Genomic DNA, 17,423 nt, shown 5'->3' with positions numbered 1-17,423 from the left:
CTTAGGGGATGGGGTCATAGAATATGCATTTTTAAAGACCTTTCCAGGCAATTGCAATGTATGCTGGATAGCAGTAACAATGATGATACTACAACTAATAATCATAATAACAATAATCGCTAATTTCATTGGGTTCTTACTATGCCCCAGCTACTGTGCTTCGTATTTTGTCAGTGGTTTGAGAACCACTGATGTGGCTAATACTGATAGAAATTTAGTATTGCCCATAAATAAAATATCTTTCAGTATTACAGATTCAGGCTTAGTGCAAATTAAATTATTCCCCTTGGGTCTGTGTTGATGTTCTAAACTTCTATCATTATAACATGACAATTCCAGTTTAAGCCGTGTCTCTAGGGCCAGCGTGGTGGTAGGTGTTGGGACGCTTTAAAGTATAACGCTTGATGGGCAGGGATTTTTTTCCCTCCTAGATGTAAATAAGGCCAAGTCATCTTGCTCATATAAAGGGTTTTCGAGTTCCTTCTAACCTCAGAAACCTGAAGTCAGGAGAAGCCTTTATGTGAACGCAATATTTCCAGCTTCTGTTACATCTTAAGTGCCTTGAAAATGTCATTACTGTCTCACACCTCAGATATTCATTAACTCCTTACTCATACCCTCCTAAAAGTCTTCGTAGAGCACGCCATATATTTCCTACTCAAAGGCATTTAAATCTTTATGTACTTACCAAATAGGTAAAAACTGCGTCGTGGAAATTTTAAGCATTCAGAGCATAGATTTTGAAGTGTGTGGGGAAGATATTTTTCTATGTGGGAGCATGCTGGGTCACAGCTGGGAGTTTCTCTGTTTCCCCCCTCTCTAGAGAAGGAACACTGGCCCACGCCCATGACAAGAACACTTCTGTAAGAAAGTGGACTTTGCCGCCAGGATGCCTGAACCATGGGCTTGCTCTCTAGCTGCTCACTAGTCATGCGACCTTGAGCAATTACTTTCCTTTCTGCTCATCTGAAAAATGGGGATATGAGTACCACCACCTAACTCACAGGCTTGTCATGAAGGAAAACTCAGTTACTCTCTTGTAAAGCTCTCAGAACCCTGCCCGGCACACAGAACACACTCCGCTATTTGTTGGCCTTTTAAAATTAAGAATTTCTCTAATTATGCTCAAGCCCATTGTATGAGTTAAACACTATGAGTTGCATGAGTTATGTGTTCCTCTGATTATGTTAAAACCTTTGATGTGAGTTAAATGCTTGCTTTAGTTATGACTCATGAGCTCCCAAACTTTTCCTTCATGGTTATTAAGAATCAATGATATGTCGATTTTTCACTAGTGTGTTTGAAATGCAGCTAAACCCACCCGCTGCATGAGGGAGACACTGAAATGCCTGGAGACAATCAGCATTTATCTAATTTCAAAAATAGCCCTAGTGAATTGAATGCCATTTTTCCTAGTCGTGCACACCGACCTAATTTATGTTCTTAACCTGTCAATATAATGATCAGTATTCAGAAAAACCGGAACCACATGTGTTATCAAGGAAAACGTATGAGAAGTATATTGTACCTACACACACACACACACACACACATATATATATATATACACACACATATATATATATACACGAATTAAAATTCTATTTTCTGAAGGCATGTTAGAATATATTGATTATAAACAGGCAATATATTTGTAAATACACTGATTATGTAGGAGAGAACACTCTTAAGGGCACCATACAGAACTATTTGAAGAACTGGTAGGTGATTTTTCTTTAAAAGCTTAACATTCTGCAATAAAGGGGTGGGTGGGTGCAGCTGGCAGCCAGATTCTATTGCTATATCTTGAAACACAGAACCACCCAAACCTTGGAAGACCAGGGCTGTGATGATTTGGGGATTCCTCCAGGTGGAGTTACCTGGTTCCAAACTCAGGCGTTTGTAAGAGTCCTGCAGCTCCAGGGGGGCTCCTCCCAGGTAGACGGGGGAGTTCACCATCAGGGCCTGCGCTCTGGACTCCGACACACGCTCTGTCAGTTCATTCACGCTGGCTGACACCACGGAGCCTTCCCTCTTAACCATCACCGTGTTCCACTCCCCGTCGCAATAGGACAGCCCCAGCCACAGGTCCACTTGGGTGAAAGCAAGACTGGTGTTTAACCGGAGACTCAGAATTCCACTCTTCAGCTCCACCTGCATTGCACAGAAAAAAAACAGAACAGGTGTGTAACAAGACTGCAGGACGGCAGACTGGGAGAGAGCAGAAGGCCAACTTCTTATAGAAAAGCAAGAAATTTCCCTGAAAGCGCTCTAGAAAAGCATTCCACTTTGTTCTGAGCCAAACTGGAGTAGCATCTAATGAGCCCTCTGCAAGTTTGTAATGGACATAAATACTGTAGTGAGTCAAACAAATCCATACCCAGTAATGATTATACGACATGATACGATATGATGCAGGCAGGAACTTTCTGGGGGTACAACACAGGTAAAGATTAAACCCTAGAGCCCAGCTGACGTGGCTCAGCAGTTGAGCGTTGGCCTAGGATCCAGGAGGTCTCGGTTCGATTCCTGGTCAGGGCACATGCCCGAGTTTCAGGCTCGATCCTCAGCAGGGGGCGGGCAGGAGGCAGCTGATCAATGACTCTCATCATTGATGTTTCTCTCTCTCTCTCTCTCTCTCTCTCTCTCCCTTCCTCTCTCGGAAAAAAAAACTCCTCGAGGCTTTAAAAAAAAAAGATTAAACCCTAGATAAGTGACTGAAAAGAACAGAATAGTTTGAACTATGATTCTATTTTTGAGTTTTTTAGAAAATGAGAAAACACTACTTCATATATCAATTTAATTTGGGGGGGGATATGACAAGACATTAAGAGAATGAAATGTCAAGCTTGATTAGGCTTATTTTAACTGGTTGGCGAACTCAATTTCAAATTTCTAAGATGCATTTTGATCTACTATTTCAGTTTTTATATTCTAAATCCTTAACTAACATAATTGCTTCTATGAGTTTTCTTTTAGAGGAAGGTGCCATCTTCTAATACAAACATATTTTGCCCAAATTTTCGTAGGACGGGAAATGCCTCCAATATGTTTTCCTTCAAAATCGTACGGGGTCATTATTTTACCTACTGTGTTTTTATTTTGTTAGAAGTCAAATCAGCAACCATAGGGATACTTAAAAATTTGCAATCGATCATGTCTAATGAAACCGATAAGTGAGGCCAGATAAAAATGATTACGTTTTCTATGTAAATAGCATCTTTGTGAAGTATGTTGGGTAAGCAGTTATTCTTTTATCCATTCATCCAAGAAACACTGAAATCCTTACTGTGCTCCATGAACCTGAGGCTCCAAGATAAACACGGTTTTTAACAGTCACAGTCTAACAGCAGAGACGTGCAGATGAAAACACTATAAGCAAGATGGGAACAGGATGCAGGGAGAGCGCTTCCCGGGAACAGGGAAAGGGCTCCTACTTGTGTAACGTGAACGCCTGTTTTCTGCAGCGTAACACGGAATCTCACATTTTAAAGTGAATTTGAATGAAATGAACTTCACATACCACGAGAAAATCAGGCCCATCTTTGTTGTAGATGAAGAGAAGCAATCCGCTCAGCTGGTCTGTCCTGAACTCAAAGGAAATCTCAAAGTCCAGGCCGCCCTGAAACACGGACGGGTCAAGCTGCAGGAACCCTGCCAGGGAAAGGACACGTGGAAACAACATCGTCAGCACTGTGCGAACCCTGCGGCGAACCTCTCGCAAAATGAGACGCGATGTTAAGGATCCCCCTGTAACTATGCAGAGCAGGCAGGATGCACTCAACAGACCTTTTCAGAGAAAGCAGCGATCTGCTCTCTAAATCGTGGCTACAGCTGAGACCGTCGCTGTTTCACATAATTATTAACAACAAGCAATTGCACTACTTAGAATGCAATAAGGACGGCGGTGAGAAGAGCTTGGGAACGTGCACAGACCGTGATATCCCGCCGCCTTCTGTCCCGAAGGCGGCCCAAGCAACGGAATAACCGGCAACTCAGGTACAAAGGCAGGAGGCCAAGGTGGGCTTTTATGTGAAGAGCGCACCGTGTCCCCCAGGCCGCCACGTTCCCCTCCGCCCCTCGTCCTGGTGGCTGCCAGGCAGAGACCGCAGGTGGGGACGTGCCAGGGACACTGCCCCTCACCTCTGCTGCCGTTTGGAGAAGTGGCCATGAGAGCAGCTGTGATCTCCTGCTCTCCCCTAATGACCTCCTTACCCCGTTACGAAGCTGGAATTTTACTCTGAGAAATACTGTCCGCCTGCGTAACAGGACAGACAGATATTTGTGGATTCGCCTGGCAACTCCTTCGAAACATCTAAGTAAATTTCATTCTACGTATTTCATCTAAGTAAATTTCATTCTACGTAAAACAACGGACTTATTAACCAAAGGACACCTGTGACACCATCCCATGGAAACTGGCAGCTGCGTTGGGCCACTACAGAGCTTCCACGTGAATATATATTTATGAGTCTTAACAATTTATATTACGTATTCAAGCTTTGAGCATATATTTCTGGGTATCCTGTATAACTAGGCATTCACATGAGGTCAAGGTAATGGGGCAGAGGAGATAAAATTATGCCAAGGATAGAACAGGGCTGCTAAGCGATGACCGATGGCTACTGGAGACCCTTACCTGCTCCTAGGAACCGGGCTCCCTCCTGCAGTGAAGAGGGGCACCCCTCCCAGGTGCTGTACACGTTGGCTTGCTCTTCAGAGCTCTGCCAAACCAGAGGCTCCCACACAGCGGAGGGATTGTAGCTCTTCATAAAATACACATCCTTGAGACAGCCCACAAACCCCTTTCGGATTATGTCTACAGGAGGAGACAGGTATCAAGAAATACGTACTTTGAAAAAATGCTTTTCAAGCGATTGATTTTATGTGCAATTAAAATAAAAGAAATGGGCGGCTGCTCTACGTATTTACTGCAAACCTGTTAATGATTCATCTAAACACCACCCCACCCCAGCTATGCTAAGCGGTGACCATTATAATGCCCAGCCCTGGTTCAGACCCATAACACAGAGGCAGAAAGAGAGGTTAAGGCAAAAAAAAAAAAAACCCTTGGTTTTTATAGTATTAGCAAGAATATTGACTTTTGAATCAGCAAGGAGATTTCATCTGCCACTGGCCTTAAAAATAAAAAGAGTTATCCTGTTTTAAAAGTTACATCTGAAGGGAGTGTTTCTATTATAGCTATAGTTTATAGTTTAAGTCGCTCATCATAATAAACTAGTTTGTTATACAATTCAAGCAGTCATTTGATCTCCTTTCTAGGAAGGGTGAGGTTTTTTTTCTATTTAACGTTAATTTCATTCCTGTTCGTTTTATTAACTTCATCTTAGAGTCAGTTTTTGTTCTAGGGTCCTAAAGTACAGGAATTATTTTGTCTATGGCCCAAATATGACGCTTGTGGCTTGTGCCTGGAATTATTTGTTGACATACCTACGCCCTCTGTCATGGCAAAGGAAAGGTTCTCTTCCTATTTAAACTGAACATCAGGCTCATGGTGTTGCATTTGTGTTGTTTTACGTTCAATTAAAAAATCTCAAAAAAAAAACACCAAACCTGACAGGTAATGTGAAACTCCCATAACTTCAACTGAAATGAATATAATTCATTTAAGCCAAAGTTGAAACTTTCATACATCAAGAACTGGTCACTAATATTTTCAATGCCAAGTAATCCATGGCTCCTTTAGGAGACGAGAGACCTAATGGAAATCTGTGACATCGTGATATAGGCACAACACAGAACTTATTCTTGTATTATTATTTATTATTATATTATTTTGCATGAGAGAGAAAATACTATTACTCATATTTTTAAATAATGTCCTGTGGTTCTAAGTACTGGTGACAAGGTATAAATTCTGTGCCTCCCACACTCACCGGGATCCCTCCTCAGGACGGGGTGGCCCTGCGGCAGCCCCCCTACAAACACTCCTGTGTTCTCTCCGATGACAGTGCTGCCGTTCAGGGGCCCAGAGGAGCCTAGGGAGGAGACCAGAAGCCCAAGGTCAGCAGGATGCTCTCTCTCTACTGATTTAACAAATGCTTCAACCCTTCCCTGGGCTCTGGGGACATCCCTCGTTCTCGGTCCTTGTCTTACCTTAATCCTGCCCTGGTTGGCTTTCCGCACCGGTTCTTCCTCCGGCCCCCCGCATCTCGATGGTGGAATGACCCAGACCCCCTCCCTTCTCCAGTCTCTCCACCTACAAGTTGCCCTAAATCGCCCAGAGGCATAAATGCAGGGCCGGGCCCCTGCAGGAACTACCAGGGCCAACGGCCAGGAGGGGCCTGGGGCCCCCACCTCACTGCTGCCCGGCTCCTGTTCAGATGCCTATCTAACTCCATTCTTTTTGGGGAGGAGGGGGGACATTTGCTTTTCAGGGCCCAAGCGATATATCAAGGAAGTTCTCACCCGTGTAGCGCCCGTCCAGCGTGATCTGGCCGAGAGCCTGGTGCCTGACAGCAATCACGTCATGCCACCTGCCATCGCTGTACAGTTTACCCCCATCGTTAGTTGTGGTAACTTCCACCGCAGACCCCTGGAGGGAATGAATGAGTGAGTGAATGAATGAATGAAAATGTATTTTTAAACAAAAATACATATACACGGTGGGCAAAAGTAGGTTTACAGTTGTGAGTAGGCAAAACATAGAGCTTATTCTTGTTTTATTATTATATTATTTTCCAGACAAACAACTGTAGACCTACTTTCACCCCACCCTGTATATATATACACACATACACAAATATGTTTATATAAACATGCATGCATATATATATACACATACATACATATATGTTAAAAACCGATACACAAATTTCAATATAATCCTAATGCAAGTGCACACACGTTTCCAACTGAGCTCAAAATTAAATTCACGTGTAACATCACTGGCTTTTCTGTGATGAGCCTCGGTGAACAGGACGGTGCTCGAATCTGAAAAGAGCCTCTCTTTGGAGTAAGAATTTCTAAGGAGCTATATTCATCAGATAGGTAACGAATTTCCTATTTTAAAATTGTCTATATTAATTTTCGTTGGAAATATAAAAAATGGACAAGAATTTGAAACGAATGAAGTACTATTCGATCGAGATTGTTTTAAAGACAGGAAAAGGCCTGGCAAGTTAGTCTTTCTTGCCTACATTACACTGCGAGTAAGCAACGCCATCATATTGAAAACGAGCCAGTTCTTTAAAATACCGACCGTAAGCGCTGTGGTTTAACTTAGGACTCGGTGCTCTGTAGTCTACAATCTAGCATTTATACTTTTGCCCCAGGCAACAGAATCGTAGTTAAAAATGAGTTCCTACATGGATACTAGGAAATGGCAGATACCAAGAATAGAGATTCACAAACAGGAATAAGGGTATGAACAAGAAAAAGGAACTTTCTATCTCAGCCCTTTACAGCCAAACACTTTCTAAGTCCATCATGATTCACACAAAGGCGCTCCTTTCGGTGAGAGCGAGCGAACAGCACTAAGTAAAGTACAGTTGAACTCTGTCACCATCATCATCTAATCGTACGGCTAGTAAAGAAAAATTATTCTGAACCTTCTAAAATAAAAAAGTTATTTCTTAATAAAATTGATTTCTTTAGCAATAATTAACTTCAACCCAATACAATATTTAAAAGCAAAAAATAAGATTGGCTAACATATTACAAAATATTTTCTTAATTGCTTGGAACGTTACATGAAACTCTACTTATTTTGGTATCAGCTTTTTCAAAAAGAGAAAACTGGTCTTTATCGGATATAATGTAGCTGAATACTTCTATCACAAAAACTACAATGTTCATCACACCATTTAAAACATTTATGTTCCTATTTCCCTAAAATGACTTCGGCAATATGACATGTCCATTCTGCACATTTAATTGGCTCCTGTCAGGCCTCATACAGAACATGACAACATGTATGACACACGGAATTTCTTATTACCAAAAACCAGCTCTTAATTTCCCGTGAGTATAAGCGGGTTGCTTCTCTCACGGACAATATCCCAACTTTTACAGGCAACTCGATCGGCTAGAAAAACGGCCATTTGTTAAGTCCACTCGCTGGCCCTTGAATTTTCCCAGGCTGACTTTCCTCCTATCTCTTTCCCCTACGTGCTCTTTTATTTTCTTCCACCCTATTTCAACATTTTAATATTTTACAAACACACATTTCATTATCGTGGTTTAATAATTAAAACCAGAACTGGTGTTGTGCCCAATTAATGTGCCCTGGTGCCATGCCCATTAGTTTTTCCATTAGTGAATTCTACAATACTAATGGGATTACTAGCATGGGATGCTAATTGGGCGTGACATAAGAAACTGGCTTATTTCTTAGCATACCCTTCCTAATGATGAAATTAATGAGCATTTTATTAAATGCTGTCTCATCAAAGTGTACTTAGTTAGCGTTAAAAAATTGTTACAAACGACGCTGCCGCATTCTCAGAGATCAGGTGTCTGAGTTAGGGGTTCTTTATATAATGTTTGGCAACAATCGGAAGCATTAATAGGTCCCTACATCAGAAATCATGTTTATTGGAGATAAATTCAGGTCCAGAACATACAGCCTCAGTGTGCCAAGTGTCCTTTCTACTTAGAGGAACTTAGTACACTATTCTTTGATCATGATTTCTAAGGTTATCTCCCCCAATCAATCGGTTCCAGTGCCATGTCATGCAGTTTGTTCCTCCCGTTTGGAAAATACCGGACATGTTAAAGAGGCGCTATTCAGAATATTTGGAAACCTTCCACTTCCACAGCTTCCTTCTAAGTGACATCAGGGTGTCATGTGAATTTCCTGTTAATGTCACTGAGAGTAAAACTTCAAACGGTAACCACTAGCCGAGTCGTTATTGGTCAATAAAATATCATCTGATCAAGTACATTCAAATTGAAGTCAATCAAGTAAAGAATGGAAAGATTATAGCTAATTTTTATACGCTAGCAGAGGTTCCCTGGACATGTGTGCTAACTTTTTAGTGAAGGCCACAGATATTCTCAGGCCAAGAATTGTTGAAACTGTGGAGTGGAAGATCAGGGGATGGGAAGGTTTAATGATACCGAAGAGATCATTTTTACCTGGAATGATAATCTCTCCCTACAAGGCAAAAATCACCTGTATTTTCAAGAAAGTAACAATTGATTCAAAAGTAAGGTATTCATTGAGCAGGGTCGCCTTAGAATACACTGGGGAAAATGTAATCAGAGATAGTGCAGTAAGTGCTCGTGGCTCATGGTGCCGTCTACCTATGAAGCCAGGAGCTTGAGCTGGCCAGGACCGTGTCCTTCCTCAAGTGTCACTCCTCGAATTAATCCACTAAACGCTTCCAAGTGAGAAATAATATTTTCAGTTCCGTAATGGAATCAACTTCAGTGTGCTGATTGTTTTGTTTTGTTTCATTTGCCATCTGCCTTGCCTCCTGAGGCAGCTGCGGGTTTGCCCTGTCTCTCCGGCTGCTGGATCTGCTTAGGTGAGGCGCTATTGCTTTTTCTTGCTTACTCACGGCCCACCTATTCGCATCCCTGTAGAAGCTGCCGTCCTAGGGGACATCCTGAAGTCACAGGGCCTGAGGGCCTGCAGTGTCGAAGCCAGGCAGTTACCAGGCTCCTGCTAAAACACTAGGAGTAAACCCCTCTTCCCCTGGTCCTTCCACTGGCCAACCCCTGGCTCTCCTGGCCTCCTGAAGCTCTGCCCTGGGGGACTCAGCCCGTCCCCTGGGCTCCCCTGCAGGAGGCCGGGCAGGATGCTCAGGCACCATTGGTGGGGATTCCGTGTGAGAACCTGAGCACTTACCTGCATACTTGGCACCTAGGAAATTCTCAAAAACCTCTGGTCTTAGGATTAATCATTTTTACCTGAGGATCAAAGAGAAAGTAAGGACGCCCGTGTTTCAGCTGAAGAGCAAAGTACTCCTCCTGGTTGCCTGGGGATGCGGCAAAGATGAGCAGACCGTCAGGCACCCTCGTTCGGAAGCTGGCCTTGATGCCTGAGACAAGTGCAATCAGTGAGTCAGTGCCAGGGTTTTGTTGATTTTCCCTGATAAACGCACATTTACTCTATTATTTATGATGCAGTGAGAATAGTTGGGCAATTATACACAGCGACGTCCTGGGATGGGCCCATTATGAATGCTAACCTATGCTTGGAAACCCAAGTCTACACTCCCAAGAATCAATATAGAACAAAGGTTGAATTTATGCAAAACCCATCGATGGAAAAAGACATGGTGTCAACCCAAAATTGGATACTCGGAAATATCCAGTTGAAACTATCATCAGAATCATAAAAATAAATGGGCTTTTGGACACGAGTGAAAGAAACACAGGGGCCTCATTTAACACATTTAAGAAGGTTAAAGAATGAGCCCAGCAACAGGAGCTATGACGTGGGAAGACCCGCTCTTAGGTGGCCTGTAGAGCTAATTTTCTGAAACGCCATTCTGCAACCAAAGGGTCTGCAGCCTTCCGAGTTTCAGGGTCTCCCCTCACCCTCAGATCACCTACCAGCATTGCCTGACACACACCACGCTCTTGTCTCACGGAAATTTCCCCAGTTCAGGAAGCTGGGCAGTTTGTGATGGTCACATAGATGCTGTCCCACTGTCACCATCTGGGCCCACCTCCATTCCACCTGGTATCTCACCTGCTCAACGCATAGAGTCCCCTGCATAAGGCATTTCGCTTATTGCATTGAAACTGGCAAAGAAGTTTAAGAGGGACAATCTCTGGAAAGATCAAATGTATACATAGATATACATACATAGACAAGTTATATGGTGAGAGTCAAGAGCTCAAGGACATACATGAGAATAGCATGTAACATGCTCAATAGCACAATATGAGTAACTAATGAACGCTGATTTGAGTTAGCAACACAGTCAACCAGAATTGCAGAAGTTTGGAGGAGAGCGAGCTCCTTTCAGGTTGGGCTGGTAACCAAAGGTCCCTCTGCTTAAGGGGACTCATTCTGGGTTCAGCGGACCGCAACCACCTCAAGAGTCAAGCGTGTCTCATTCATCTTTCCTCGTGTTTCAAATCCTGCCAGGACCATGAAACAAACAGGTATGGTCTAAGGTAAGAGTTACTTATCCCTAATATAAGCCACATTGTTTGGCTCACATTTTATAGAAAATTCAAGAGAAGAAACAGAAAGATGGTACTCTTAGTTTCTAGGACGTTTCAGAGAGAAAATATGCTTTATTAGAGTAGTGTATCAAATTGGTCCAAGATGTACCAAGGACTGTAGGAAAACACCACGAGTGAGATATGCTAATGCAAATCAAGGCCTATTTTGTCAGGAAATTAACCGGGGTATGGAGAATGGAGTCTCAGTGCATAAGCTCCTCAAATTAAAAGAACTTTAATTCACATAAACACAATGTATTCTATTACACAGGTATTTTCTCATCCTTGCTCTCATAAAGGAAGCTAATCCTCTTGGTTTCATTATCAAATATCCCTTCTGCTTCATTCCTACCCAAACCAATTGCTGGGAGACGGATTTCTAGCTGTCTGTAGGGTGCATTAGGGGATGGAAAAGGTTCCCTATAGAAGCGACTCTAGCTTTGGCTCAGTCTGAATTGTGCAAGTAAGTTCTAAATTAGAAAGGGTATTTCTTTTTACTTGCCTGCCGTTAGGTGGTGCTAAAAATGTCTCCATTCATAAAATATGTAGGGCTAGCCGGCCTATAAATACATGAATAACAAAATCTTCATTGACTGTATTTGACAAAGTAACTATTGAAAATGAATTGGAAAAGATTATAAATGGCCTGGAATTGATCCCCAAATGGCTCTTTATTAGAATTCCAAAGTTTCGTTCTTGTTCATTTAAACATAGACGGTTTCTTAGTTGTTTTTTAAAGTGTTTTTCAACCGTTTATCGCTCATGAACTTGGGAAGCATTAGATCAGCCTTCTAAAAATTGCACTGGAAGTACAGATTAGGATACAAAGTTGGAGAATGCCAACAGTGATTAGAAACGCCATTAGAGGTGGCCATAGGACAGGGCCTACAAGTCTGCAGAGCTCCTTAGGAAAAAAGGACTGGCTCCCAGCCTAGTATGTAGCTTTTATATAATTAGAAACAGGTCCTTTAATTACTTGTCAAGGCCAAAAAATATACCTTAGTTTCAAAACAAATGTATAACATATTGGTCAAAGATGAAATAATTTAAAGATTTTAAACTGTAAGATAAAATAATACTATGTTAATAATATTGCTTAATAAGTTACTATATTATATATAACATGTTAACAGTATTATTTACATTATGTTGAAGTTGCTGAAAGATTAACTTGGTTAAACTAAAAGGTTGAACACACTTACCTAGTAATGGCAAATTTATAAATAAATGAATAAACAGAAAAGTAGAAGATATATTTTATGCCCTAAATTTTGAGCTAAGTGAAAAAAGGAAATTAATTTTTTTCTGGGTTTCCCCCCCCTATTTAAAAACCACTAAGTCGATACCTGTTTTTACTTTATTTTTTCGCCACCCTATTATACTCACCAGTGGTAAAACAAACAGGACATTTTAGCTTTAATCTTCTTACTACATAACCCAAATAACTTCAGTCATGTTTGCATTAATGCTGCATTAATCATGTTGTTGCGTATTAATGAGTTTTCGGGCTATGCTAATTACTGTCATAGATTCTGCAGCAGCCCATTAAATATACAAATTACAGAATTAAAGAGCCAGAGCTCTTCATGATTAATCTCTAAATGGGGAAAAAAACTAATGATGTCTGTACAAAGTTTCCCTCTACTTTTGGCTGAGGGAGCCCAATGAACAACCAGTTAGACTGTGTGAGGAGTGAGGGCCTCACGTCCTAAGCGATTTTACGGGGACAGTGGTCGCTGCTTAATAGTTGGTAAAAATCCCACAGCCTGTACCATCTACTGCCCTGATTGTGGTGCTGTCCAGGATTGAACATGACCTGGAGTAAGGTAAGTTGAAGCTGAATTCGTTCCGTTGAAAATTAATACGAAAAGCACACTCATCTAAGGGAATTGTCACACGAAGGGCCGCAAACACAAACGTCACCAAGGATACATACGATTCTCACAAAAGCAAAACCGTGAAGCTTCGCTATCCTACAGGAAGCCTCCAGGATGTCACGGGTAGAGCTGTCCCGCATCGATCAGGTCTGGACGGGAGGGTGGAGCTCAGTGTAGACATTTGTACGAGGCCGGGCAGGTGGTATAAACACCCAGCTGCAAGCTCGGGGAGAAAGGGTGGCTCCTCATCTCATGGGCAGAGCGCAGCAAATAGGCTGATGCTTAAAACATGCCAGGGACACAAGAGAGGGTCACAGGCTAAAGAATCTGGACAGACACACCGAGATTTGGACAGACACACGGACAACCAGGCCCAGGAGTGAAGAGTTAAAACAGCAATGCAGGTCCTAGGCAGGGGTGGGGAACGTCCAGCCCGCAGGCCATATTTGGCCCGGCCCTGCCAAGGCAACTGCAGGCGGGTCTCAAAATCGAATAAATCTGGGAGCTTTCCTCATAGCTAATTTTTAAATTGATAATTTTATATGACCCGCGAATGATGTTATAAATATCCAAGTGGCCCTTGGCGGGAAAAAGGTTCCCCACCCCTATAGGTCTCTGTCTCCTAAGCATTTCTAAGAGCAGTTGCAATTATGAGGCTGTGGGAGGGGTGCAACTTAAACCCTATAAAGAGCCAGTCGTGGACCGATTGGGGTGCTCTCCTTGCGTCTGTTTTCAAAGATGTATTTCTCATATACTTTCCCTTTCTTTCCCGTTAATGAAAGTCTTTGAAAACAGGAAGAGTTACCATGTTTCCGAAGACATTTGTTGTTGGATCAGCTGCTATACTGCTGTGCACATGATGGAAATTCAATCCGTGTTGCTGACTTACAAACCCACACGCAAAATGATCAGAGGAAGACCTAGATTCAAACCCAAGAATGGACATACTGTGCACGCATACGCACGGAAAGACAGAAGCTAGAGCTTGGGCGGCCAAGCTACATGCAAGTTCAACACCTCAGAAAGATCTTTTGCCTGCTGTGAGGGCCTGGCATGTACAGACTAGAAACGGGTCATATATTCTTCCTTACGGGGAGGCAGGACAGTGACCCACAGGCCTCTTCCCATTCCCTACACTCCTGACTCCAGAGCCATAAACCAGGGTTGGCGGAGCTCTATGAAGGAGACCCTTGCAATAGTCTAGGTTCTGGTCCCCACACAAAGGTGAGCCATCAATCAAAGGTGTCCCGAGCACCTTTCAGACTGAATTGATGCTCTGGGTGGCAAATTAAATAGAAGCCTTTGTCGCTTTAGCAGCAGTTGTATAAACACAGTGTTGCCCGGGCAGAAAGTAATTAAACTGAGAGAGGAAAGAAACATGACTTAAAGTGGATAAAATACAAATACATCAAAATTAAAGTCAGTGTAATGAGCTGAAACGCTGCGAATTTAGACAACGGCGCGTTAGCTAAAGCACAAAAACCCCTCGTAGGCAGCATCCGGGCCAACAGAAAGCACAGTGACTTGGGAACCCGGCAGCCAGGAAGGAAGCGTATTGATTAGGTGCCGCACACACTGAACAGGAGAGTAAGAAAAAATCAACAAAAACTAACGACCAGGCCCGAGAACTACAACAGGCCAAACTAGAAATATAGCAATAAAAAAGGGGGGGGCATCTCCAGAATCTCCAGATAGAAATACAAGGAGACAAAAGCAAAACTCGGCCAAAAAAAGAGCAAACCAAGTTAGAAACTCAGCAAGAAACGCAAATCACGACAGAAGTAGGAGATCAAGACAAGAACACGTTCCACTTAACACCAGTTTTTACATCGGAAGGACACTCGCAGCAACACCTCGGCCCAATGCTAATGAGCCAAAGAGGCAATAACTGAATGTAAGAAATGGGCCCCATCTCACCCCACAATGGTCGCGATGCCATTTCCCCTCGTTATTGTTGACATGGTGACCTTCTGCTGAGGGGACACACCAAAAATGCCACGTAATTAAGGGTCGCCGGTGCAGAGAGGGGTTTTCTGGTCTCTACAGAGAGTCTATGGAGAGGGACCCCTCATCTATCCGGCATCGTCTGCTTACAAGGCGTTTTGCAATCCGGGGTTTCCAGATAGCAGTTCGTTGTTTCAAAAGCAAAATTGTTCTTTTTTGTTTTAAAAAGTTTTTATTGATTTTCAGAGAGAGAAAGAAACATCGATGAGAGAGTAACATGGATCGCCTGTCTCCTGCACGCTCCCCAACAGGGATGGGGCCCGAAACCGGGGCGTGTGCCCAGACCGGGAGTCGAACCGGCGGCCTCCTGGTGCATGAGATGATGCTCAGCCACTGAGCACACCCGCCGAGCGCAAAATTGTTTTAATGCTTGAAATAAAGATGCTACAGAAAGCGTCACGCATTTCCCAGTTTTCTAGAGTGTGGTAAGAATGCTTTAACCTTTCTGTTATTTGAGAGGCTCAAGTGTGACCAGCAATTTCTACACTGTCTCAGACAAGAATGGTGCCTCCAGGAGATCTTGAGCCTTTTTATCAAAACGGTTCTAGATGTGTAGGAACGAAGCAGGACGTCTACATGTTTCAAGCATCCCTGTCTCCTTTGTTATCACTGAAACCACAGAACAAAACAAAACTCAAAAAGGTCACCCTGCCCTCAAGTAATATTTGGTCCCCTTAGCACCCTTCCCCTTACCTTTGGTGCTATGTGCCCAGGGACCCCGACAGATACTCTTCCTGCGGGTGAGTGTGAAAGGAAAGGTCACACAATGAATTGTCGCCACGTGTCCACTGAAATTGTTATTGGATTCCCCACCTCTGCCGAGGCCAGCCTTGGCAACGCGCGCTCTTCTTTATCTGATTTGTCTCACGAGGAAGCGCTCAGGACAATGTTACCACCTCTATTGCTGGCATCTACACAGAGCCCTTCTAATACCCATCTGTGCTGCACACCGCGGACCAAATAATAAAGGTAATTCTGCAAAATTACCCAAATGATAGATCATCTCACACTCGAAAGCTGAGAGGGAGAGAATTCAAACCAAGAATCAGTGAACGGAAACATCAAGGGGCGAGGAGGGGTGAGGCATTCAAACGAAGTGCTGCTGTAGCAAAACTGTCAGTGACCCTACATTCTTTCCATTAATTTTTTTTTTTTTCCTGTTTGTTAATTTGATTTTTACTAACAAGATACATTTTGGTGTGTTTTCCTTTTTTTTTTTATCCCCTCCACCCTGCATCCATCCCACCCCAGGCCTTCCCCAGACCGGTGTCTGAATCCATGAGTTCTGCTTATAAACATTTAAGTTCTTTGATTAATCTCTCCCCACTTACTCCCCCTCCCCGCCTTCCCTCTGAGATCTCTCAATCTGCTCCAAGCTTCTATGTCTCTGGATCCACTTTGTTCATCAGTTTATTTTATTATATTCCGCATATGAGTGAGATCACGTGGTATTTGTCTTTCTCTGACCGGACTATTTCACTCAGCATAATACTCTCCAGTTCCCTCCATGCTGTGCCAAAGGATAAAAGGTCCTTCTTGGATTTTTTGAAATAGTTTGAGGAGTGTAGGTGTTAATCCTGATGAGAAGTCAGATGACAGCCTTATGGGGGCTCCTTTGTAGGTAACAGATTGCTTTTCTCTAGCTTCCTTCAATAGTCTCCCTTTGCCTTGGATTCTTGGCATTTTAATTATGATGTGTCTGGGCGTGGGCCTCTCTGGATTCTTCTTGCTTGGAACTCTCTGTGCCTCCTGAACTTGTACCACTTTTTCCTGCACCAGGTTAGGGAAGTTTTCTGCCATTATTTCATCAAACAGGTTCTCTAACCCTTGCTTACTTTTGACCTCCTCTGGCACTCCTATGATGCAAATATTGTTACATTTCATGTTGTCCCACAGCTCCCTTAAGCTGTCCTCCTGTTTTTTCTGTTTTCTTTTTGGGTCTCTGATTGAGTGATTGTTTCTACCAGGTCTTCTAATTCACTGATCTGATCTTCAGCTTCCTGTAATGTGCTGTTTATTCCTTCCAATGTATTCTTTATTTCTGCTATGTCATTCTTAATTTCCTTCATAGTTTCCATATCTTCCTTCATGCTGTTGAGCATCCTTACAATCAGTATTCTGAACTCTGTATTTGAGAAATTGCTTATCTCCATTTCATTTAGCTCTTTTTCTGGAGACTTCTCTTCTTTCATTTGGGGTTTGTTTTTTGGTCTCCCCATTTTGGCTACCTTTTGGGGTTTGTTTCTAATTATTAGGTAGGCCTGCTAGGACTCTGTCTTTTTGGAGGGTCTCAGGTACAGGCCAACGTCAGATGCAGTTTGTGACTGGCCCCACGTACCCTGTTTGGAGCTATCAACAACCCTAGGCTTGAGGTCTTCTCTGCTGGGGTTGGGTGCA

General features: G+C 42.9%; 1 protein-coding gene across 1 annotated transcript in view; it reads right to left on the bottom strand.

The window, feature by feature from the left end:
• The window catches only part of USH2A (usherin), a 301,382-nt gene that overhangs the window by 179,022 nt on the left and 104,937 nt on the right, over window positions 1–17,423 (bottom strand). Inside the window, exons 21-26 of the mRNA XM_087829032.1 lie at window positions 9,877–10,007; window positions 6,430–6,556; window positions 5,898–5,999; window positions 4,640–4,819; window positions 3,524–3,654; window positions 1,881–2,154 (exon numbers count right to left, since the gene is read on the bottom strand). Coding sequence (XP_087685158.1) covers window positions 1,881–2,154; window positions 3,524–3,654; window positions 4,640–4,819; window positions 5,898–5,999; window positions 6,430–6,556; window positions 9,877–10,007 — 945 coding nt within the window. The remainder of the gene's footprint in view (window positions 1–1,880; window positions 2,155–3,523; window positions 3,655–4,639; window positions 4,820–5,897; window positions 6,000–6,429; window positions 6,557–9,876; window positions 10,008–17,423) is intronic.

This window comes from Miniopterus natalensis, chromosome 21 (assembly GCF_054644295.1).
Source record: "Miniopterus natalensis isolate mMinNat1 chromosome 21, mMinNat1.hap1, whole genome shotgun sequence".
Lineage (NCBI taxonomy): Eukaryota > Metazoa > Chordata > Mammalia > Chiroptera > Miniopteridae > Miniopterus > Miniopterus natalensis.
This window is presented reverse-complemented; position numbering and strand designations above follow the sequence as displayed.